General features: G+C 32.0%; 2 protein-coding genes and 1 long non-coding RNA gene across 3 annotated transcripts in view; 1 reads left to right on the top strand and 2 right to left on the bottom strand.

The window, feature by feature from the left end:
* The window catches only part of LOC109351027, an 18,346-nt gene extending 1,221 nt beyond the window's left edge, over nucleotides 1-17,125 (bottom strand). Inside the window, exons 1-2 of the long non-coding RNA XR_002108171.1 lie at nucleotides 16,208-17,125; nucleotides 10,261-10,263 (exon numbers count right to left, since the gene is read on the bottom strand). This is a non-coding gene — a long non-coding RNA (uncharacterized LOC109351027). The remainder of the gene's footprint in view (nucleotides 1-10,260; nucleotides 10,264-16,207) is intronic.
* Nucleotides 1,276-6,452, bottom strand: LOC109350995 (uncharacterized protein ycf23-like). The gene is made up of 9 exons (XM_019592307.1): nucleotides 6,160-6,452; nucleotides 4,999-5,064; nucleotides 4,640-4,714; nucleotides 3,474-3,536; nucleotides 3,324-3,383; nucleotides 2,729-2,818; nucleotides 2,521-2,628; nucleotides 1,964-2,086; nucleotides 1,276-1,562 (listed from the first exon to the last, which is right to left on the bottom strand). The coding sequence occupies exons 1-9, from the start codon at nucleotides 6,355-6,357 to the stop codon at nucleotides 1,425-1,427; spliced, it is 921 nt and encodes a 306-aa protein (XP_019447852.1). The 5' UTR covers nucleotides 6,358-6,452; the 3' UTR covers nucleotides 1,276-1,424.
* Nucleotides 14,455-22,947, top strand: LOC109350988 (tobamovirus multiplication protein 1). The gene is made up of 14 exons (XM_019592296.1): nucleotides 14,455-14,658; nucleotides 15,354-15,404; nucleotides 16,118-16,151; nucleotides 17,132-17,218; nucleotides 17,314-17,365; nucleotides 19,784-19,952; nucleotides 20,096-20,191; nucleotides 20,641-20,701; nucleotides 21,315-21,379; nucleotides 21,617-21,691; nucleotides 21,791-21,866; nucleotides 22,048-22,214; nucleotides 22,533-22,753; nucleotides 22,813-22,947. The coding sequence occupies exons 1-13, from the start codon at nucleotides 14,554-14,556 to the stop codon at nucleotides 22,554-22,556; spliced, it is 1,062 nt and encodes a 353-aa protein (XP_019447841.1). The 5' UTR covers nucleotides 14,455-14,553; the 3' UTR covers nucleotides 22,557-22,753; nucleotides 22,813-22,947.

The following is a 24,309-nucleotide window of genomic DNA, read 5'->3' as shown; positions in this document are numbered from 1 at the left end:
AGAAATTCATTTTCGAATATATAATTAATAAAAATATTAATAAATTCTTATAATTCCAAATCGTAAAATTCGCGGTGTTACAGCATAGGGATGACAACATGCACGAGTAATAACTATTCGCTACCCATTTCAAAATAGGAGAGCATTATTCATACCCGCCCGTACCCGTACATATACTCGTGTGCGCGTATTCACGGGTATTTCTGGGTACCTGTGGGTACAATAGTCACCTGCGGGTTTCCTATATTATAAATGAATTTTTAATTTTTTACTTCTATTATGTTTCAAATGAGATGAAACTTAATCATTTGTACCTCTTGATTGAATATTTGGCAAAAATGCTAAATTTACTAGTGTTCTCTATTTGTGTGATTTTTTGTTCTCATTTCCTTAACAAAAAGTATATATTTTCTTTGTAAAACATGTGTGTTTCTATACATGTAATAATATTTTTAGGATGTTTCTTCACCAAACTCAATAAAATAGGTAAACAAAGTAAAAGGAATAAATGTACATAATGTAATAAATGTAAGAGTAATGTACTTTTTTATTTTAATTAAATATAATATATTAATCATATAAATAATGGGTACCCGCAGGCACGAGTACCATAATACTCGTACTCGCCTTTATGTACAACGGGTATTTTTAAAAACCCGTTTATAATATTCGCGATATCCGTTTGTGACCCGTACCCGTGCCCGTACGGGTTTTACCCACGGGTACGGATTTTTTGTCATCCCTAGAGGGGCAAATTAAATTAAAAAATACACATGTATAACAAATCTTTTTTATGATTTGTGATTTTGAATTTTTACAAATTAATAAAATGATATTAGGTTTTTTTAGAAAACAATTTTTCTATTTATATTGATAAATAAAAATGTAAATCTTAAAACTTCAGAAGCCTAACATTTTTTTAGTATAATCAATGATATCTTCTCATTCCATAGGTAAGAAATTATTTTCCTTCGGATTGTATTGTTGACCCTTCTAAGAAATATTGCTCGTAGAAATTGAACGATTGATCTTTTGGTCTAACCTGAGAATCTAATAAATCTTACATCACTAGACCAACGTCTTATTGGTATGCTAAAAGACTAATACTATTATATTTGCTAAAACAATATAAATACAAAATTAGTTAAATTTAATAAGAGAAAAATATATATTCACTCACATTGTATGAGTTTCATATATTTTCACTATATCATCCACCATTCAAGTTTAATATAATTGACTCTTTAGAAAAAATAATACAAATGAATAGTAAATAATATATTGAGTGTTTGACTTACATCGATAGTACAACGATATTACACATGTTAATATTGTGATGCAGTTACTAAGGATCCAAATTGTCTGTTACATGTTTTATTCAGTAATGAGTACCTGCACTATCTTAATCTGTTACATGTATGGAACTAGTATCTGTGACTGTGAGATTCCATTTCATGTGTAGGGTATGTCTTTAATGATGTCTTTAATGAACTAGAAATGCTTCTCACCTCAGCAATCATAGCAACCACATCATTTAGCCTATTAATTGCAGATCCTACACCCTGTCATAAGGAAATAATGAATTAGTGAGTAAATTTAGATCATTAAATTTCTGTAGAATTAATGATGCATTTGAGGAGGGTAAATGTAGGCAGTCTTATCTTTGTAAGCGGAGAGATGCTAGTTGCAGGATTTGAACCCGAGACCTTATGGTCACTAAACAACAACCTTAACCTTACGCTAAGCTCACCCTCTAAGTTATTTGTGAAAAAAAACGTAACAACAACCAAGCCTGTGGGGTCGACTACATGGTCACTAAGTAACAACGTTGTGTTAAGCTCACCCTCTAAGTTATTTGTGAAATTTTTTAACAACAACCAAGCCTGTAAGATCGGCTATATAGATCGAACGACGTCATAATACTGGGGGGAATTTTTGGAAGAAATTTAATATAAAACCATACCACACCAGCAGCTCCAGCTGTAATAGCCATTGGTGCTGTAACAGCACTTATCCCAGATGAGCACATTACAGGAATCTTAACAGCCCTTGATATAGAATATGCTGCTGCTAAAGTTGGTGTTGCCTATGAATGACATAAGATGAAAAATTTAATAAATATAAACAAAGGGTTATGGAAATTTTCATTTGAGAGCAAGGATTAATCTTTAATTCTTTTCATGGAGAAGACATAGAATTATAGATAGTTCCTCTACAATTTTCATTTGGTTGGTTTAAGCCATTTTTATTACCATTAAGGATCTATTTGCGAGTTAGTTTTTGGAGGGTAATGGAGAGAAGAGAAAGACTTGAGAGCCATGAAATACACTTGTGAGACATACTCTGAAGTCTTCCATTTCTCTTCCCTCACCTCCAAAACTTAACTCGCAAACGGACCCTAAAGGTCTGAGGCGATAAGCCGCAAAACATTTTTGAGCTTTACATGCTCCAATCTAAATGAATGGAGATGTAGGCAATGAGGAAAAGAAATGAAAAAAGCAAACATATTTTACTACTTACCTTCTCAATCAGACCAAGAACACCGGACTTTGTAGGATTGGAACTTTTTCCTCCTTCAGTTTGAATAACATCTACACCTTCTTGTTCTAATGACTCAGCAAGCTTGATCTGTTAAGGTCTTAGATTGTTAATCTTTTCATATACACAGGTAAATATTGATAGCATCAACATAATTGTGTTATCTTAAAGTCAAAATGTTGCTTGTAACCTGGTCAGGGAGGCTTAGAGTGTGAGGAACTGTGACAGACAAGACTATAGATGGAAGTATCCTCCTTGTCTCCTTTGTTAAACTTAGAATCTGCATAAAAGGATAGATCATGAAGAAATTCATGTATAAGCTTCTATTGACGCCCGACATTAAAATCGGTGACAATTTACTAACTAGCACTACCTAGATCTAAAAAAGGGCGACTCAGTGCACGGAGTTTTTACTCAATGGGGTCTGGGGAGAGTAGATGTATGTAGCCTTACCCCGCAAGCAAAGTGGATGTTTCCAGGATTGGTGACAAGTTACTAAGTAGCACTGCTATTGTAATATTTCTATTAGCATCTGATCCCTACAACCCCTTCATTTCGTCCACAATCCACTCATACACTAGCATGTGCATACATATATTCTATGCATTTTCGTTCCGTAAGTTTTAGACGCTATCATAGACATCTTGTTTCTCATAAGCAAAACAAACTCGATACTTGTTTTATTGAATTTCAAATCCATTTTCTTAAGGTGTAATAATAGGCAGGGTCGACAAGCATAAAAAACAATTCCGACTTTAAGTATGAAAACAAAAAACAATCTCTACCTGCTGTGGAGTAAAAATAATTCCCTTCTCATAGAATGAATCATAGTTTCCAATCTCAACCTGCCAATGCAAGTAACCATATTAAGTGAAAAATCAAACAAGGTCCATAGTTAATATCTTTTACGACTATTCTAGACAAGAAGGTCAAACCATCAAAGCTCCTGCTTCAACTGCGGCTGGAAATGTAGCCGGATCTACAGAGGAAACACAAACCTGCAAGAAGGATCAATTATAAATTGTTGAATGAAGAAAAGGATTAAAACTTCTAATCAATCTCCTGACTAAATTTGCATCTGCCAAAAAGAAAAAGTTAAGAATGATTTGTTCCATAAGCTAAAATGCTAGTATACATGTATGAATACCCATAAGTGCTTTGCTAAAATATTTTAATTTCTTCCGCTCGAAGAAAGAGGAGGAGGTCTGAAATTTAATATATAAATGGCTCATTTAATAAAATGATAAGTTTGATCAAACAGGTTTATTATGAGAAGACAAAATGCCTTAAAAGTTCAGAAAACCTTAGGATTTGTCGCAAATTACATTTTAACTTTAAAAAGTGTTTCATTAAAAGAAAAACAAGATTATTTCTGAATTTTCCTTTAACAAGAACAATTCCAGAACCCTTTGGCTTTCGGTTGAGGAGCATACAACATGAGGAGACATATCATATAACAAGCAATGCAGATGCAGAATAGTTTGGAGCTTCCTCTTCATTTAATAATGTTATATAGCATATCCAAAATATCAGCTGTATAATCGTTGAGATCTTATCTCGGCTTTGTTTTCGCAACTATAGACATTTAGCAACCAAAGATATGCTGATCTATTGCACGAGACGATTGTCAAAATAGGGATATCCTACATAAGTGTATAATTGGCTGACTTATGCTGAAAGGGACATCCTATATAACAGTATAATTGGCTCCATTATCTTGATATAGGATACATCTATTGTTCCTCTGCATTTTATATTGCACGAGATAATTCGTAGAATTGGGCTATCCTTCACTTGATATTTTATTTTTATGCAAAGTTATTGTCAGTAAGTCTCCCATAAATGAAAATTCGCCTTTTTGATCTTTGTAATCTGCTTCGATTGCTTTGACTTGTGAGGTTAGAACTTATAGATCCGAAATGGCGAAATCAAAAGGATTATGTTGGCTTTTTTAGTTCTTTACCCAAAAGTGTGATAATCATTTTAATTGAATATATATACTAGTCAGAATAAATATACATGTTCAATTCGGTATTGTAAATGATTAAGATATCCCATGATTATAATGGCCAAAGCATTCTTAGAAAAAGTATGAAGATACCGGACAAGATGTTAAGCTGAGAGCTAGCTTCACCAACTCCGGGTCACATGCTATATCCACATGAGTTGCTCCTCCCTGCAAGCACATCACATTAAAATACACACTCATCGACATACATATGTTAGTATGCAAGACTAACCGAGAAAGCATATGAAAATATAATTTAGAATTTGGTTGAAGGTTATTAGAGTTTCAAGCAGATGCAAGATGAGTTTCAACTCAAAATACAAGATCATTCTAAATGCCAACAGGATAATTCATATGCTGATATGCGGAGCTTTTGGCTAATCTATCAGCTAGCAGGTTCAAAACCAAAGCACGGATTCCGGATAGAGAAAATGTAAATAGAGAGAAGTAACCTTATCTGCAGCAGTTACAACTGAGGCAACATTGTCTTTGTCAAAATTCTGCAACCCTGAGATAATCTTCAAAAGAAGCCAACAGTTTGTTAACAATGAACACTCATACTAAAAATTCAGACACAGAATAAGATTTCAACGAACACCTCAACCCGAAAAGAAAGAAAGAAAAGGTCTAATTACTCAATAGGTCATGTACTTTTTTCGGAAATTCAAATAAGTCCTGCACATTTCCTTAATGTTCTGCTAAGCATTTCATTAAGTAATCGATTTACTCATCATATGTGGATCCTATACTTTTCAAGTGTAAGAGGGATCCAATCCAAACTTAGGCTAAAATAACATAAGTATTATGAGGTTTCATCCCAATTGTGTTTGGCAAACTCCTTTGACTTCTAGAACATGAAATTCTCATGTGTATCAAATGTGGAAAAACTAAATTGTATATTCCATTGCAACTTGTTGAGTACTGTTAATTATAACCTCAAATTTGTTTCAAAATTCTGAATTATCAGATGAAACCTAACAATATAATATAGTTAGATCATTGTCCTCAATAGGATTAGCTCAGTGTTTCAAATTGTGGACCACATCACGTGATGCAGCCACAATATTATGGTTGCAGTCTGCAATCGCATCACACCACAATTGCTTGCAGTGTGACACTAAATCACAATGATTCGACCATAACGGGCTGCATCGCAACCACATCGGACCGCAGCACAACCGCATCAAGCCACGTCAATATCAACAATATTTTTTTACTCACAAAATAATTCATACCACAACAGCCGCAATCCGCATCGCAATGCCCACAATCACAGTAAACGCAATCGCGACCACAAATTGCAGTCCGCAATATAAAACACTGCATTAGCCTTAAGGAATATAAAATAAACAAGCCAAAGCCCAAAGACACTATACATAGTTCCATACTACTACAGTGGGAAAAAATGCATTTTTCCAACGACGATCAAGCTTTTATCTCATTAAATGGGGTCGGCTATGTATACTCGATGTTATACATAGCCGGTCTTAAGTCCACATAAAACGTGAAGCCTGTATTAGGCAGTCGACAGCCAAAGTAAAACTTTCTCGAATCTTATATGAAAAAGAAATGCAATTCTGTTAAGAGCAAGCAGGAAATGGGTTTTGCATTACCTTAAGAGCTCTTCTTTCATGAAAATCCTTCAAGACAAAGTCTTTAGTGGATGAAAGAAGAGCTTTGGTAATAAAACATGATCTTGTTTTCAAAGTTAGAAATGGCTTAGAAGTAGTTGCACCCAATAAAGGGTTATGATATGGCTTTAGAAAGGTGTTAGGAGAAGAAGAAAGTGGCATGCATGTTAAGGAATGCATGTTGTTATCAATAGAAACCAATAAAGTAAGCAAAGTTGAAGTGAGAAAGAAGAGATAAGAAGTTGTGGAAGCTTTAAACTGTGTTGTTCAAGAGATAGATATTTTCTCCTTTTAGGGTCACTGCTGTGGTAATTTAAGGGACATGTTTCATCAAAATCATTTTCAATAAAAATATGGAGGAATTCAATTATTCCAAGAGTAAGTTTTTTAGACTTATTCCACATTCTCGTGTGGAAATATAATGGTTTGAATGAATGAGTAGATTTAAAATTAAATAAAGGAAATAAGTTATATTTTAATTTATCACATATATAATATTCAAATGATAACAATAAATATCTATATATAATTATTAAACGTCCTTTATTTACATAATTACTTAAAAGTTATATCACTATATGCTCGGGAAACAAACAAAATTTGTGTATGAACGAGATGTCTAACAACAATAACAAAAAGGAGACGTGTTGATCAGTTAAATTAGTTGTTGCTAATGATATAAGATTATAACCAAGAAATGTTTTAAACAAAAAATAATACATGTATTGTCATTTTATTATCAATATATTAAGACTTATTAGAGATGAGTAAATATACAGCAGACAATTCAATATTAAATAAAAAATTCATATTTTATATAAAAAATTGATGATATTGTAAATATTTTAGATTATATGTTTTTATATTAAAATGTCATTACTAAAAAACAATAAAATATTTGAAATTATTTTATTATTCGAATATATTTTTTTTTTGGTATGATTAATAAGTTTTGAAAAATGCAAGGGGTAATAATGGGAAATATAAGTTGTTGATTAGTTCAAAGAAAATTGAAATTTTCTTTTAGTTTGTAAGAAATGATCAATGTAGGATTAGTACATTTTCTTTCAAGATTTCTCACCATGAGCTTATATAAAAACATGTCCTTGTAAATGATGATATGGAATAAGCCTATATATATTATATATTATATATATGTTGTTGAGTTTATTCAATTGTGAAGTCTCACATTGGATATGCAATGAGGAGTGAAAGAGTTTATAAGAAGGAAAGACCATGGAACTAATGTTTTAAGGTTTTGGTTCAAGACGTGGTCTCTCACTTGTAAAGCTTGATTTGCCTACCTAGTTTGATAGAACTATCAATCAAATTGGATTCTCCCATGGTGATAATGATTTCACTCTCTTCATTCATAAATTTGATTAATGCTCTATTTTGCTACTTCTCTATGTATACGACATGATTATCATAACTATGACTCTTATATCATATTTAAACTAAAAAACTCTTGAATTAGGACTTTGAAATGAAATATTTTGTTCCTCTAAGTTATTTCTTGTGCCTTTAGGTATTTTCCTTTGGTGATGGTTTCTTTTCATTCTTCTATGCTTCTGATATGATTTTTCAAGCTAGACTTATGGACAAAAAACTTAGTCTATAATTGTTGAGACCAATGTTGATTTACTCCACTAGATATCAATGTTCTTGAAATTCAGATATTTTAGTGACAATTATTTATGAGGTTGATTTTCTTTACAATAATTGACCTTACACCTATTGTGTTGTTCATCTAGTTGGTCAATACCAATACACATGTACACCACATCACACATTATGTTGTTCTTCTTATCATCCAATATATTCTCTTTTGGAATTTATGGCTTTTAAACAAGAGACTAATATTCTCTTTTGGAGTATTGGATTTGTTTATTATTTCTAAGAATTGAACCCTAGCCTTTGGCACTTGCATAAGCTAAAGTGGTAATAAGTGTTTTAAATTGTTGTTATAATTATTGTGATTGTTTGTGGCCATTTTGATGGTTGTAATGTGAATTGGACAATAGTAGCGTGAAACTATTGTGATTACAAAATATTTTTGAATTTGATGCGGTCAAATATAATATGATGATACTCATATGTAGTCTAATGGAGTTGATTGTCATTGTTGTACTCACATCATTATAATTTGGTATCACAACTATAGTGTGATGCAATTATGGAGGTGACCATAATTGTTGATCATTTTTTCTCAAGAAAAGATCTATGAAATAATTTTATACAATCTTTTGTCTATATCGTTTCTATCTCTTGTCTCCTCCAAAGCATACATTATACACCAGTCGTAATCCTTTCCATGATAGGAGAGAAAAGTTATATGTAAAACAAAGTAAAATGTAACAACAATTATATTATTTTATTTATATTTATTACTATATTTTTATACTTAAAACTAACGGTAAAAACAAGACTTTTCTCTCCTAGATAATTATAGACATTAATCAAAAATCAAAAATCATAAAACTAAAAACACCTACATCAGAATGTAATCACATGTACAAGATAATCAAAGAGAAACATTGACAAACATCAAAAGTTGAATCCACAACAAAGGTAGAAAAAGGAGACAATGATAACCAACACAATGATCTCAAAAGCAGACACAAACTTGAAAACCAACTTGTCCATGAAAGAATAAGGCAAATGAGTAAACCTCTTACATTTTAAAGATGTATTAGCTTAATGAGTTTTGCTCCAATCATCAACTTAATCATATATACCAAGTCAACTATATTGAGATTTGTTGTTTAAGTGAATTTTTTTATTAGCATATTGTAGTTGAATACTTTAGTGAACAGTAATACAAAAGAATAAATGAACATTATGGTGTTTTATATATAATAAATTTAGTTCATAAGAATCAGATAATTATAACTTGTATAGATGCAATTTTAACGATGAATATATTATACTAAAAGGTATTAGTTTATGTTGGAACTTGGTTGTGAGTGTGAAATCTAAAAAACTTCCAAGTCCACATAGAAGAGTTTTGAAAAAAAAACAACTCTCAAGTCCCACATTGGAGAGACCGAGAACATGGTAAAAATCTCATGTTATAAATAGAAGTCTCTTATCTTTATATTTTTTGTCCCAAGTTGAATGCGCTTTCATTCAACTTTTTCTTTTTCCCTCATACAAACAAATGCACTTGTGATTTTGTAAAGATTATCAGAAATTATAGAGACTCAGAATATGTCATATGTGTCCTAAAAGGACTCAATGACCAGTACAATATAATCAAAACTCAGATCCTTTTAATGGAACCATTGTCTCTCATCAACAAGGTACGATCAAAACAAAACCACATTGAATAATATCAACACTGACCAAACATGGAAGCCTCAATTCAACAGAAACAACATGAGAGTTGGGGCTAATTACAATAATAGAGGAGGTGGTAGGAGATTTCAAGCAAGTACAAGAAATTATGGCACTCCTAACAATAACAAACTCTGCACCTTTTTGCAGCAAGGAAGGTCATACCACAAAAACTTGTTACTTCAAACATGGATTCCCTCCAAACTTCAAGTTCAAATCAAAGAGAACCAATGCAGTCAATAGCTTACAATTAGTGGACCAAGAACATAAGACTACTTAGGACAATGTAGAGCATACAGGAACTTCAGCAAGTGCAAACCATTCAGAACATGCCCAGTTGAGCATCAACAATGAACATATGATCAATCATATTATCCATGAGGCTAACAATGCAGATGGTGGTTACATATCAGGTAACACCCTTCCTAATCAAGCTCGGATTCTAGATAGTGGAGCCACATATCACGTTACTAACAATTTGACAAACTTTATAACTTACAAAACCATTAAACCAATTTTTGTTAAACTCCCTAATAATATCACCATTAAGGCAGAACACTTGGGAACTATGGCTCTTTATAATCTTGTTCTCTATGATGTGTTGTTTATCCCTAGTTTTAAATACAATTTGGTTTCCGTTCACAAGCTTGCCTCTTTCCTTAGATGCAAGCTTGTTTTTATAAGGTTTCTTGTCTTATCCAGGATATGACTACCTCGAGGATGATTGGACATGCTGAAATGCACAACAATCTTTACATATTAACCAAACATTCTCATTCTAATGATACACTACATACTATTACTTCTTTACCAAGTCAGCTCTGCATCTGGTTCATGATCTTGACCGAGCCAGCTCTACTTCGGGTGCATGATCTTGACCGAGACTGCTCTGCATCTGGTGCAAGATCCTGACCGAGCCAGCTCTACATCTGGTGCATCCTATCAAGTCTGCGTTGCCTGATCCATGGTATGCAAATATCCAAGGAAAACTCAACCAGTAAAATGTTCACATGAGCATAAAAGTGCATGTTGTTTAAGCAATGTAATTTAATAATTTTGTATATTATATAAATATATATGTACTATTCCTTTTGTATTTTGTATGTAAATTATGTACAACGCATATTTTAAGTTATATATATGCATTTATATTATGTATGTATTGTTCTATTTGTATGATTGTTTAGTATGATAAATATATTTACATACTTGTATGTAAAATATATATTGTTTATTTTGTATGATGTGTATATAAAATTGGATATATTCTTTTTAGTTTTGTTTAGGGTGATCCGCAAGACCGCCCTACCCATGTTTAAGGCGAACATGACATGATATTTCATATTCTATTTACAAACGAACATGCATATGTCTGCCCGAATTTTGATAAACATTATATGGGCATAATGACCCTAATTACCAATACTAATCGTGTCGGTCGACTAACTAGTAGTGGGCGTATGTTCATGTGGGGTGCGTCCTTCACATTACAAAACTCATGTTCATCTTGAGGCACACCCTAACTAGATATTTTACGTATAAACACTTGAAGTGTTTCTTCTGCCCAAATTGGGACTTCTCCTTTTCATATCACACTAAAAAAACAACACCTCTGGCCCAGTACACAAACATGTGTGGCTCTATGTCACTCAACTTTTCACATTCTTTCCATTATATTCGAGCTCTTCCTTTATTTTAGCATGCATTCCAGCTCTTGTGGACCATTTAATCACAAAACTTGGATAAAATATCAAACATATTTGTGCTTTACTCAAACTAAGAAAAAAAAAGCGATTAAAATTCCTAAATGAACTAAGAGTTGTATGCAAAAAAGAACAAATTATGATGCAATTTTACACACATCACATATATAACATTGTTGTCTCTTATATTGGGTACCACAACCATTATTTTCAATATTAATTATTGAATAATTAATTAGTTAACCATTCTAAAATAAGATATAGGATTATGACATTCTATAGGTCAACAAATATTGTCCATATGGTGTGCATCATGTAACCAATGACATGCATAAGTATGCTTCAGATTAAAAAAGTACCTATAAGATTTTGTACAGACGCATAAAAATTACAGTCTATATAATCGATAGAAACCTTAAGTAAGACTCGGATTCACTTCACACTTTGAGAAACTATGGAAGATTAGGCTTATAATAAATTGTTTTCGAGTATTCGGATGTATATGCTATGTATTTATTCCCAATAATTTATGAAGCAAATTCGAGAAAAAAACAATATATTATATTTTGTGGATTACAGTAATAAGTAGAAATGTTAGAGGTCTTTATGCTTCTAATATGTCATGTATTCCATTCCTTTTATGTTTTTTTTGTTCTTTAAATTTGAATGCTTAAATCACTTAGCCATTACTATTTCTGTTGATTATGGAGTATTAGATTTTGATTTCCATTTTAGTATTCATTTATAAACAATATAATGTTAAGGAATTTGTATTTATGTCTATCCCATCTCAATATTTCATTTCCATTTTTCTACCAAAATTAATGTGATTGATGTTGACTGCTTTGACAAAAAAATATTTATAATGAATGCTCTTTGATATGAAAAAGTTTCTTAAACAATGTAAGAATATCATTCTTTATTGGATTTATGATTGAATTTTATAAAATAATATACTTTTATCTCAATTTTGAATATCCTTTACTCTTATTAAGATTTTATCCTTTATCCTTACTAAAAGGCATTCCTTCTTAAAAAGCTTTCATGCATTTAGTTTGATTATTTAATTCCCTTCTAAATAATTGAAGGTTCAATTTGACATAACCAACTTAAAAGTTATGTAAAAGCTAAAAGTTGATAAACAAGTTGGTTGAAATATAATTGTTTGACACAAATAGCTGATACATTTATTTGATGAAGAATAAGAATTGATATTGTTTAATTCTAATAGAAAACATTGAGTATTTTTTTTGAAAGGCAAAACCCTAATTTTAATTATTATATTCATTGGAAGTATTTTAAGGGTTTCTTTCTAAAAGTTTCTAAGGATTGTTTTACCCATAATATGGTTACAATATAGCCGTTGGATAGGTAGTTAAGTTGGTTAGTGTTATTACTTGTTTATCAAGCAATCCATTCTGTTACTTGTAAAATGTATATAAATCCCCTTTGGGGTTCTGGTTCTGAATAATCAATGAAAATCATAATGAATTACACCCTAATAATATTTTTATTTGCAATCCTTATTATTAGATATTATGTAGATTTTTTATATGATATTTTATATTTTTTATATGTAACATATTTGTTAACTTTCTCTATTTACATTTATTAAAATATTTGATTATACCTACTTTTTATTTTTGATTAAAAATATTAATTAAAGAGTGACATTAAACGAGTGTATTATAAAATTTAAAAGATAAAAGATAATAATAACTTTATATTTCTCCGATCATTTAAATTTTGTTGATGTTTTTGTTGTATCATATTTCATATATCTTATGTATTATAAAATAGATAAATCATATATATATATATAAAAGAGGGATTTGTTTATATTAAACTTTAAGTTACACTAGTTACATTCAATCTCAATCATTCATTTTCACTTAGATTCAACGAAACGAATCAAATGAGAATTTAAAGGTTATTTAAGATTTTTTTCTCTCTCATCACTTATTTATATAGATGATCAAACACACAACTACTACATTTTTTATGCATCTAAAACATGGTCTACAATATATATTTTAACAAGTGGTATAAATAAAAATAGTTATTACATTCTTTATTGATTTTTCAATATTAATATTAATATAAAATATATGAATATCTAACTTCAATGGTATGCGACTTAACAACGAACCATTGGTTGAACCAACGTATCACTATACCAGTACATAATATTAATAACATTGATTTATATTTTGCACGTTGGCTTTGCATAGCAAAGTTGGGTCTGTATGTTGCTTTATGGGAAAAATATATTTTGGTTTTTATTTTTTGGATGGATTGGATATCCATCCAAATTGATATACACATGGATATGCAATATATATAATAGATGAATTTGAATCCATCCATTGTCAACACTATCCATTGAATGGATTTGAATGAATTGTAGATAATTTTGCTACATCTACTTATTATGCTCACTCATTTGATATGTTGAATATAAAAAAGAATGACTAAGATTGAGTGTAAGTAATGTAACTTAACTTCGAGTAAACTGATCTTTTCATATATATATATATATATATATATATTTTAAATTTATCCTTATTCATGTCAACATTTTTCCACCAAATTTAAGAATTATTCTTAATTTCTATTTCAATTTTTCGACCATGTTCCAATATACTACTCTCTTTTAGTATCTTTTTCCAATACTATGTTGAATCCGATGAAAATACTATCTATGTTTTCTCCACTTTTCACTATATCATTCCCTTCCTATTTATTCTCTTAATAACTTCCCTTCTAATTTTCTCCTTCCCCTATTTGAAATTGAGATCAAACTTATAATGGAAAATTAATTATAAAATAAGAAAATTTTAATAAAGATATTTTACTCAAATCATATTCAATTTATTGATTTCTTAAACTTTATATTCAATCTTCGTATATCTACAATTTTGCTAAAAACATGGATAATATATAAGTTTTATACATTATCATGTATTATCTAATATTCATATTTGATCATGATTGACTCAACAAAAAAATAGTAATTGATATATTGATTATATGTTAATTTTTACACTAACAATACATACTCGGCAAACAATTATAAATAAGAGGAAAGATAAAAATTAATTTGTATGTGAATCACTTAGAAAATAAATCCACATGAGGTTGTGATATGTTGTTATTGCTGCTTCTGCAATGAATCTTCAATCAATCTCATTGATACAAACATAGATAGATCTCAATCTTCCCTCTCATGAAACTCACTCTTCTTTCTCTTTTCATTATTTAGGATTCAACAACACCAACATCGTTTTTCTCGTTCATAAGAACAAACAAAATCACCCAACAACAACAACCTGGGACCATGTCGGAACTCGGTGATTCCCACTGTTTTTCGAGGACCCTTTTAGCTGTGAATGTTGGTATTGCACTTTTTCATGGAGTTATCGCCTTCCTTTCATTTTTCCAGGTTCGTTTTGCACTTTTGATTAATGGGGTTTCTTCAAAATTTGTTCTTTTTTTGTGATTATTATACGAGGTTAGTTCTGCATTTGCATCCTTTTAGGGTTTTGGTGTTGAAGGATAATTGGGGTTTTGGTGTAATTAATGGGGGAATGTGATGTGGATAAGGAATGTGTAATTGGGGAGGTTTTTGTCTAGTGGAATTTGGGAGAATAAATCAAGGTTTTCAAAAGTGCATTTTGAGAATTTGTCTATTTTTGTATTATTATGTCTTAATTTATGTTGCTGATGGTACTGTTTGTTCAAATAATCAAACTTAATAACTTTTTTTTAGCAGAAAAAAAAGGTACAATAACTTTATATTTTGAGATATTGCGGTGTTTTATAACCTACTTAAAGACTTGGCTAAACTACTTTGAGTACTTTCATAAACACCATTTGAGTGGTTTAGTAATACTGTAATAGTGAGCAGTGGTTTCTGTTGGCATGGCACAATTGGGAAGGTTGGTGTCATAGTTAATTAACTTAATTTTAGTTACTCGTGTAGTTGAATTTTCAAATTGCATTTCATCATCATTCGGTTTAAGGAGTTAGGGATAGTATTCCATAACATTGAGACCTTATGCTCCTTCAGTGAAAGTGTTAAGTACGATATTCTTTGCTTTACTGACTGTTAGTTGTTTTCTCTTTTGGGTGCCGCAGTTGTTGAGAATTCACATGAGAAATGTACAGCTTCACTGGACACGGCAAAAAGTAAGTGCATTTTCCAGCCTATTATGTATGAGGACTGAAATCACCAGTTTTAAGTTGTAATGCTAATAAATTAACGGCCTTGATTTACTGGTTTCGACTATAGTCTCACTACATAATTTAGTAGTGCCTTTGGAATTATGTCCTTACTATACCAATTACCAAGATTTGCGAGAGTTTCCAACTTAACGTTCATTATAGAATTAGGATATCAATAAATGCTCCAGGTGTTTATAGTAAAGGTTAGACGAATGCAATTTTGTTTCTACTTAAATAATTATCTGTTAGTAAATATGTGCGAGAAGTACGTAACTTTAGAGTTCAAAGACCCTCTTTTTCCTCTGTTTTTATTCGCTCTAAATTTTTCTACTGGTGTGGGGTGTCATAAATATAAATATATCTCTGAGAATCTCAGATGATGAATGCCTTAACTTAATACAACAATTTCTGGTAATAAATGTAACCTCCATGTGTCTACAACATAGCCAATTTTAGTGTTGTCCTTACATAAAAGATACAAATGGCGAGGTATATTGCAATGTGGCTAGGTATTTGTATATCACATCAGAAAATGCTACTTCTTTGAGTTTTTATAAGAGTTTTTTTGTACATTTATTTTTCATGTCACTCTATTGCTCTAGGCATATTACTTGCTACTATACCAGCTTAAGTGTAAATATTGGCTCCTATTGAGATGTAAATATGATGGGTTGCAGGTATTTCACGTATTGATTGGCTCTTCTAATTTGGGTTAGTATTATTTACTTTTAATGTTCAGCTCTTTTTATTTATTTATTTGTTTGTACGGCCTCTCCGCTTGCGGGGGTAAGGCTGCGCACATCAATCCTCTCAGACCCTACTAAGTGGGAGCCTCGTGCACTGGGCCGTCCATTTGTTTGTACACGATTTGAAGTATCACCATAAGAACGATCCAAGTGAGAAAGAAGAGAAAAGTATCCCGAACTATGTAAAACTTTACAGTTCCAAAATGTCAGGCAATTAGCAGTTCTATATATTGTGAATTTGAATATACTTATCAAGGAAAAATAAAATGCACTGTATTCCTGAATCCCGATCATTCTCTTTTCCAGTCTTCATATTGTCAAAGATGAATGCTTTTCACTTTGCCTCAAAGAATGGGTGAAACCAGTTAGAACCCTGAGGAACGTTGAATTGCTTGGTCTTAGATTAGCATTTTAATAAATCTTATTAGGATATTGGCCAAGTCTAGATTTTTATTAGTTATTCTCTATCCTTATCTGCTGCAAAATGTGAGGCAGAGAGCTATGCGAATCTTGCTCGTCTTTGAAAAGTATGCTTTTTTGGTTAGGTCATGACAAAGTTGATTGTTCAGTAAAAACGGTGCCCCGATTTTAGCTTTACAAGTTTGACGATGTGAATTCATTTTCCATACTTCATCATCATAATTGAAAACTTGGTCAGTCCTGACATTCTTTGGGCCTTTCAATGTTGTTAAGGCTGAACTTATGAGTAGGCAATATGAGACTCCGAGTTTCTTTTCCTTAAGGATTGGGCTTGGACAATGATTCCAATTTAAAATCGCCTTGCTTTTTTTATACATGGTTATTTAAAAATATAATACTTTGATAACTTCTTGACGTTATCATTCATCATTATCCAAACTTTGAGCTGTCAATAATTCATAATTTTTCCTCTTGTTTTCTCTTGATTCCATCTGAACTATTCAATTGGAAACTTTCAAATTTCAGGTTATTTCATTTATTCGGTATTGTCACTTATTGCTGCTTGCAGTGGATGGACGTTTTGGTCCCACTCTTGTGGTTTTATCTTTATGGGTATGCCTCCAGCCTCCACTCTTTACTAACTAGACATCGGTGTTGAGTTTATATACTCGATTAAATTGATTGAACTGTTGAAAATTGTTTTGCAGCTTTCCCCAAAATACTTTTTTTTGCAGCATTTCTTCTTCTTTTATCCTTCTGGTATGTAATCTTGCTTATTATCCAGATATTTAATTTTTGTGTGCTTACAATATGAATTTTGAATCAATAGCAGTGCTTGTTAGAAAGTTTTACTTATAGCAATACTTGTAGAATCCCTTAAGTAGTTTCGGTTGCTATATCTTTTTTATTTTTCTTTACTTTTGTTCTCTGTTTATCGCTTTTCTTCACTTTTCTGTCTTCTTACAACTGTAGTAGTCATTTATTCTTTAATTCATTGCAGCAAGACAAACATGCCTTCTTTAAAATGAGACATGCATATTTTTGCACGAACCATATAATCTCAAAAACTTTATTTGGTTTTCTGAGAGTTATGAAGGATTAAGATGTGATATTTTGACATTTTCATTGGCTTAATATTGTTGTCGAATTTCTTTTATAAACGTTTCATGTTTCACACCACTCCTATTCCGTGTTAACTATTATATTATGTGGTTTAACTATTTTGCATGAGGCTCTCAAGTCTCAACAAGTGGGTCTCACGAGAGTAGATGTAGATAGTCTTATCTCCACAACTGGAGAGACTATTTCTATAATTTGAACCTATGAAGTCCATGTCACCTTGTCATTGCGTCGAGATTCATCCTCTTTGACTCTCAAAGTAAATATTGTACAAAAAAGTTAACCATATATTATTTTGATTGATGTCACAAAATAAAATTAAAAATATTAAATATTTTCTATTGTTTCCTTTTCTATTTGTGAAGTCTTGTTAGGATATAAAAGCCTGATCACAAATAATAGTGACATTAATTGATGATATACAAGCCCTAAAAAGGATTGCCTAGTGCACGAAGTTCTCACCTAGTAGGGTCTGGGGAAGGTTGATGCACATAGTCGTATCCTTGCAAGCAAAGAGGCTATTTCCAGGATTTGAACTCATGACCTTTAGGTCACAAGGCAAACAACCTTGTTGCTGCGTTGAGGCTCACCCTGTAGATGATATAAAAGCCCTATCCTAATATTTTTGGGTGCATGATGATGAGTAATATATAAAATATAAAATACATAACAAATAAAAAATTGGTATTTTATAACAATTAGTTTGGTAAGAAGTCAAGGAGATGTTCTTTTAAAAAGGAAAAATATTAAGTAAAAGTATATGAAACTAAATAGGCAGATAACAAAGCAGATATCTTTTTTATTATAAAAAAGTGAATTTGAACCAATGTTATTAAGCCCAGACCAGTTATTGACCCGATAAAAGTATTATGCTACTGGTTCAACACACACATATATATACACACTGCACACATATACGCACATATATACACATATGCACACACATATATACACATACACATATATATAATTAGACAAACTTATTGGACTGAGAAAATTAACGGGCTAAATTTTTATTCAGAAACAAATAAACGACATGAGCTAATTATTCTATTTACAAGTCAGTACTTGTTAATAAAGCCTGGATCTACTTATCGTTGTAATTTTACTTGTTAATAAAGCCAGGATCTATTTACAAGTCATTACTTGTTATCTATGATGAGTATGATCACACTTGTGGGTCTTTATTATATCTTAAGTGCCTACTTCTTTAGAACTGAACCATGCCTCTTGGATGACTCACTAGTGTTTTACTCACCATTTGAGATTCTGCAGTTTTAGTGAAGTCCTACGCCGATAGTGAGCACTTCATAGATATGTAATGTAGCTATTCTATATAAAAGAATCATCGACTATGAATGTAGCATTCATGGGCCTGGGCCACGGACACAGCTCAAATAGTGTCTCCCATCATTATTTGCTCCAGTACAAGATACAACTCGGTCCGATCTGCTGGGTTTGACTGGACCATAGTGGTTTGCACCAGTTTAGGTGCATGACTGATTAATTGGTACACTGGACTGGACTTGGGTCTGGATCACCGGTTTTATTAACACTGATTTGATCCGAGGCCTTGACAACATGCTATGTGGCAGCATAATAGAACATATGGGCAGAATTTATGTCAGAGCATTATGATATCGTTTGATCCATATAGCTGATCTCACCTAGTGGGAGAAAGGCTTGGTTGTTGTTGTTGTTGATGAGTGAAACATTTGATGGGAGCACTTGGAAAAAAGATGTTCGCTAATATGAAAAATTGTTAGGGCCTGCTTTGTCTCTCGGCTGCTTGGCCTCCACTTCACTCTACTCTTACATATATATTTGATAATCTAATTCTACTAGTCATCTTCCAAAATCGGCATAAAAATGCCGTGGTTTATTAGATTAGAATTGAGAAGTAACTTTATAGGAGGGGGAAAACCGTTGCAGATGTTCTATCTATATGATAACTTAGGCTATTGTATTCTATCCAAAAAGAAATTATTTAGGCTATTGTATATCATTTCTGCTAAATATAAAGTGTTTTCTACAATGCACTTGGGTGCCCTTTTGCAGGGTTGACCTATGCCATCAGCCAAATGATGACTATGACTATGAAGGAAGTTTTTGTGAGGAAGGTTTACTGGAAAAGACTTCAAATGAATTAGCAAGCATAGACAATAATAGAAAGTGCTTTCCTGTTCGATTTTCTCGTGTTGGAACTCGACAGAAGATTGTGATTTTGGTATGTGAAACATTAGTGTTTCTTCTAATTTCGTTCTGACTTTTGATTTGTGGTTTCACTTTTCCTCCTTTTGTGAGTCATCTAATAGTTTTCTTTACAAAGTATTTATTTCAATTGTAATAAAACTTGGATATGTTTTGCAGGTTGCAATGCTAGTTTTCATCACCATGATGGCATTTGCTGTAATAATCTGGATTGGGCTAGGGCAGAATCCCATTGATTCTGAAGTGGCCGTTAAGGTATGTACTCAGGAATTTAGTTTGTTTTTCTTCATAATCTATCATCCGATGACATTTTATTGTAATCATCCTCATTATTTTAATCTTTGAATGAAACGGAAACGGTTAATGTATTATTTGTAATTAGAAAAAAAAGCTCATGCTTATCATTTAAAGATACTTCAAGCTTCTATTTCATTTTGAATTTGATATAAAATTCTCGAGATTTGGTAGGACCCTTTTCACATAAGTCAATTATAATATCATCGCTGAAATTAGCCTATACTATTATCGGTGAAGCACTAGTACTAACTTGTAATATCATCTCTGAAATTAGCCAAAAGTGCTGCACTGCTGCTCATAAACTGAATAAATGTGCGATAATTTGTTTATGAACCATGCATATTCCCTTAGTTTAGTCTTTCAAAACTTTTTTCAACCATGGTTTGATGGCTGAAAATATCATGCAGGTGTATTTAGATCTGTCTGCTATTGTAATGCTTTTGTTGGGAGGAGGATTAGCATGTTATGGTGAGAAACCGCTATTCTAGTTATTTTCCATTCTTTAATTTTCAGTATATTTGAATTTCATCAATTTCTTTTGCTTGTGTGGATTTACCACATCCGTGAGTCCGTTTGCGTGAATCCATGTTGAGCAATTCATAAACTTGGGTATATAAGTGTAAATGCATGTGTTTGGATGTATCAGTGTGTAAAAAATATGTTTATTGTCAAATCAAATGAAGTTTTAGATTCAACATAATGCATGTGTTTTCTGCCTTCTACTAATTGTGTGAAGCTGCACTATGATTTTTTTTAACTTTGTTTTTATAGTTTGATTAGAGGGTGAACTTGGCGCAATGGTAAGGTTGTTGTTTAGTGACCATGATGTCACGAGTTCAAATTCTGGAAATAGCCTCTCTGCTTGCAGGGGTTTGGCTGCATACATCTACCCTCCCCCAGACCCCACTAAGTGGGAGCCTCGTGTACTGATGGAGGGTAGATGTATGCAACCTTACCCTCACAAGGCCACAAGCAGATGTTTCCAGGATTTTAATCCATCACTTAGTGGGGTCTGGCTAGTAAGATGCCTGGTTTTCTGGCCGAAGTTTTTATTTATAATTCTTTAATTTTTCTATTACAGGAACCCTATTATACATGAAGATGAGCAAAGTGAGAGCTGAGAAACCTTCATCTGAAATGTGGAAGGTACTGTTTATTATTTCCACTGGAGTAATTTCACAACACATAGCCTTTTCCGTTTGAACCAATATGTTTTTCAAAAAAAAAGGCAAGGTGGGTCTTCCACCAAATGGGTGTCCTACATAAATTACGTGATCACACGCTCGCACACACACACACATGTAGAGAGAGTTAAGTTATGATGCTCTGCATGTCATGCATTATATTTCAATAATCGATTGATGACATGTTCAATTTTCTCAGGTTGCAGGCTTAACTATTGTCTCTGTACTATGCTTCACATCAAGTTCCTGTGTAGAACTTTTAACCGACATTCCTGTATGTATGAGTTATCTGTCTGCAAGAGTTGTTTTATGCCCTTTATCTTGATATAAGGTTTAAGATTTCTTGAACTTACCCGTCGAATTATTATTGCAGATGCTGCATGACTGGCATCAGTATCGTCTGAATGACGTTCACACTTCTTTTTTACTCATTTTGTATTATTTTGTCGGTATGTGCTGTTAATATAGTTATCAGCTCTCATTGTTCAGTTACACGAATCTTTTATTCACGCCCTTTCACGAGCGATAACAATATCTTAAATAGCGATGCATGGCTTGCTTTGGTATAATTGGTAATTGCCTTCTGAAGTGTTTTCATATCGTGTAAATCTGAAGTGTACATTTTTTCAGGTTCGTCAATACCTTCGGCACTGATACTGTGGGTAATGAGAGAATTACCACATGCAGAATCTGCTAGCATGCAAGAAGAATCAAGTACAATAGCTTTTGTTGCTGATAGTTCAGTTGCAATTCATCATCCTCAGCGCTGGATTACCGCAGCTAGCATGCAGAATCAGGTCCCTATTTCACATAACTTTTTTTCCGGCTAAATTACCGATGCGGTATTCAAATTTTAATATTACTAAACTTTGGTGAATCATTTAAGCTTTATTCAATGATAATGTGCGAACTTTTTCCCATCCTTTTTCTGGAATTCCTTGCCTTATCGTTTTTGTTCAATCAATATTTTTTTTAAAAATGAAATGCTCAAAATTGACAGTCGCCATCACTTTAAGATTCCCATTTTGATTGAGACATCCACGGCGTGACTTTTTTCGGACTAACTGACCGACATAAAGAATCGTGTAGTAACTTAAGATCTCTCATTGTTGCAGGCATCAAGAGCAAGTCCCATATAATTATCATGTGTGAACCTTTCCAAATTTATCTTCTAGTTGTGCCTGAGTTTGTGCATCCCATTGGAATTTATTCAGAATATGTTCAATCCCGGAGCCGAGCCGAGAGAAAATGATGCTTGTGGATGCAGCGCGCTAGGGACTTGAGGTTCCTTTCCTCAATGTATTTACATTCTAAATCTAAAATGTATATAGAACAAGTTGATATATGAAAATTTCTTTTGCTACTGTAAAATTTTTGGATGCTGTTATGCCTAAGATGGTTCTGGATTCTCATCTCAGTTTTGAATAACTCTTGTCTGATGTGATTATGTGAGTCTAGCTTGCAATGTGAGATTGTTCTTCTAGCCTGCTTTGCAAGATGAATCAATTCTGTGATCTTTTTTGTTGCCAAGGTAAACTCGTCTCCGAGTTTCGTGACTCGTAGCCACACTCGAGTAACTCGATTAACGATTTAGGTAGTGCGCGGACAAAACATGACGATTATCTTTTGTTTAATAGAACCAGAATGTTCAACTGTCAATGTAAAAAACACAATTTGAGAATAGATCTTAAAATGGAACTTAAGCAGCTTGAAACAAGAACAAATAATGTTTTTTATTTTATTAAAATGGAACAATTCGGGGGAAGTCTCGGTGAGAGAGTAAAATCTAGGGGTTTGTGAAGAAAATGAAGATGGAAACAATGATGTTGAAGATGAATCAGAGCAAAGATTTTTCGAAGATTTGAAGGTTTGAAGTGATTAGGCTAGGAAAGCGAAATGAGTCAACCATATAGAATATGAGTCGTTGTATCATTTCATGCACCATTACTTCTGATTCGTTGGAAAAAAGTATGTAAGTTAAAATTACAATTATTAAATATTTTTTTACCAATCATATTTCTTGGCACATAGAGTGACACAAACGAGTGAGACAAGAGAGTAGACTGTGGTAATGTACGTTAGATTACTGCACCCGGATGGTGAGTGATTCATTATTTTTGTCACTTAGAAATAATAACCTTATTAAAAAATAAATTATCAAAATTCTTGTAAATTATTAAAAAAAATGGGATAAAATAATAGGTAAAGAAGATTTTCTTCTTCAGAAATATATGAATACATTTTCTGGGAATTTATATCCTCCCGTTATTCTTGGTTGGACTATTCATACCTACCCTAGATTTTAGTTACTAAAATGAAGACAAAAATAAATAAAAAATATGATTAGTTAGTAGGGATGAAAATAGATTAGGTTGGATGTTGAATACTTATTATTTGATGTATAATAGATTAATTTAAACTTTTCATAGGTCAAACTGAAATTTCTTTAAAAGCTTATTTAATTTTATAGGCCAAGACTTTAAGCCCTTTAGAAAGCATATTAAAAATAATAAGTTAGTTTATTTAATTATATTATATATTAATGTTTATATTAAATATTTTAAAATATCTAAAATTATTTGAAATTTGAACATAAAATATATATTTTAATTGTTGTTAGATAAATCAGATTTGTTAATAAGAGCTTACAAATTTTTGAAGAGATAAGTAAACACTATTTATGATATTATTTGCTAATTATTTTCGGGTACATGACTATGCCTTCCAACAAGTGTCGCTTTCAATAATAAAATTATTAATATTTTAATCATCCTAGAAATCTAGCATGACCTTATATCACTAGTTTTTTAGTTTACAATGACCTACTATTTCTTTTTTACTATTGTATTGTATCTTACTCAAGAGTCACCATTTAAGTAGCTCAGTCTCTTG

Source organism: Lupinus angustifolius, chromosome LG01, assembly GCF_001865875.1.
Source record: "Lupinus angustifolius cultivar Tanjil chromosome LG01, LupAngTanjil_v1.0, whole genome shotgun sequence".
NCBI classification, from domain to species: Eukaryota; Viridiplantae; Streptophyta; class Magnoliopsida; order Fabales; family Fabaceae; genus Lupinus; species Lupinus angustifolius.
This window is presented reverse-complemented; position numbering and strand designations above follow the sequence as displayed.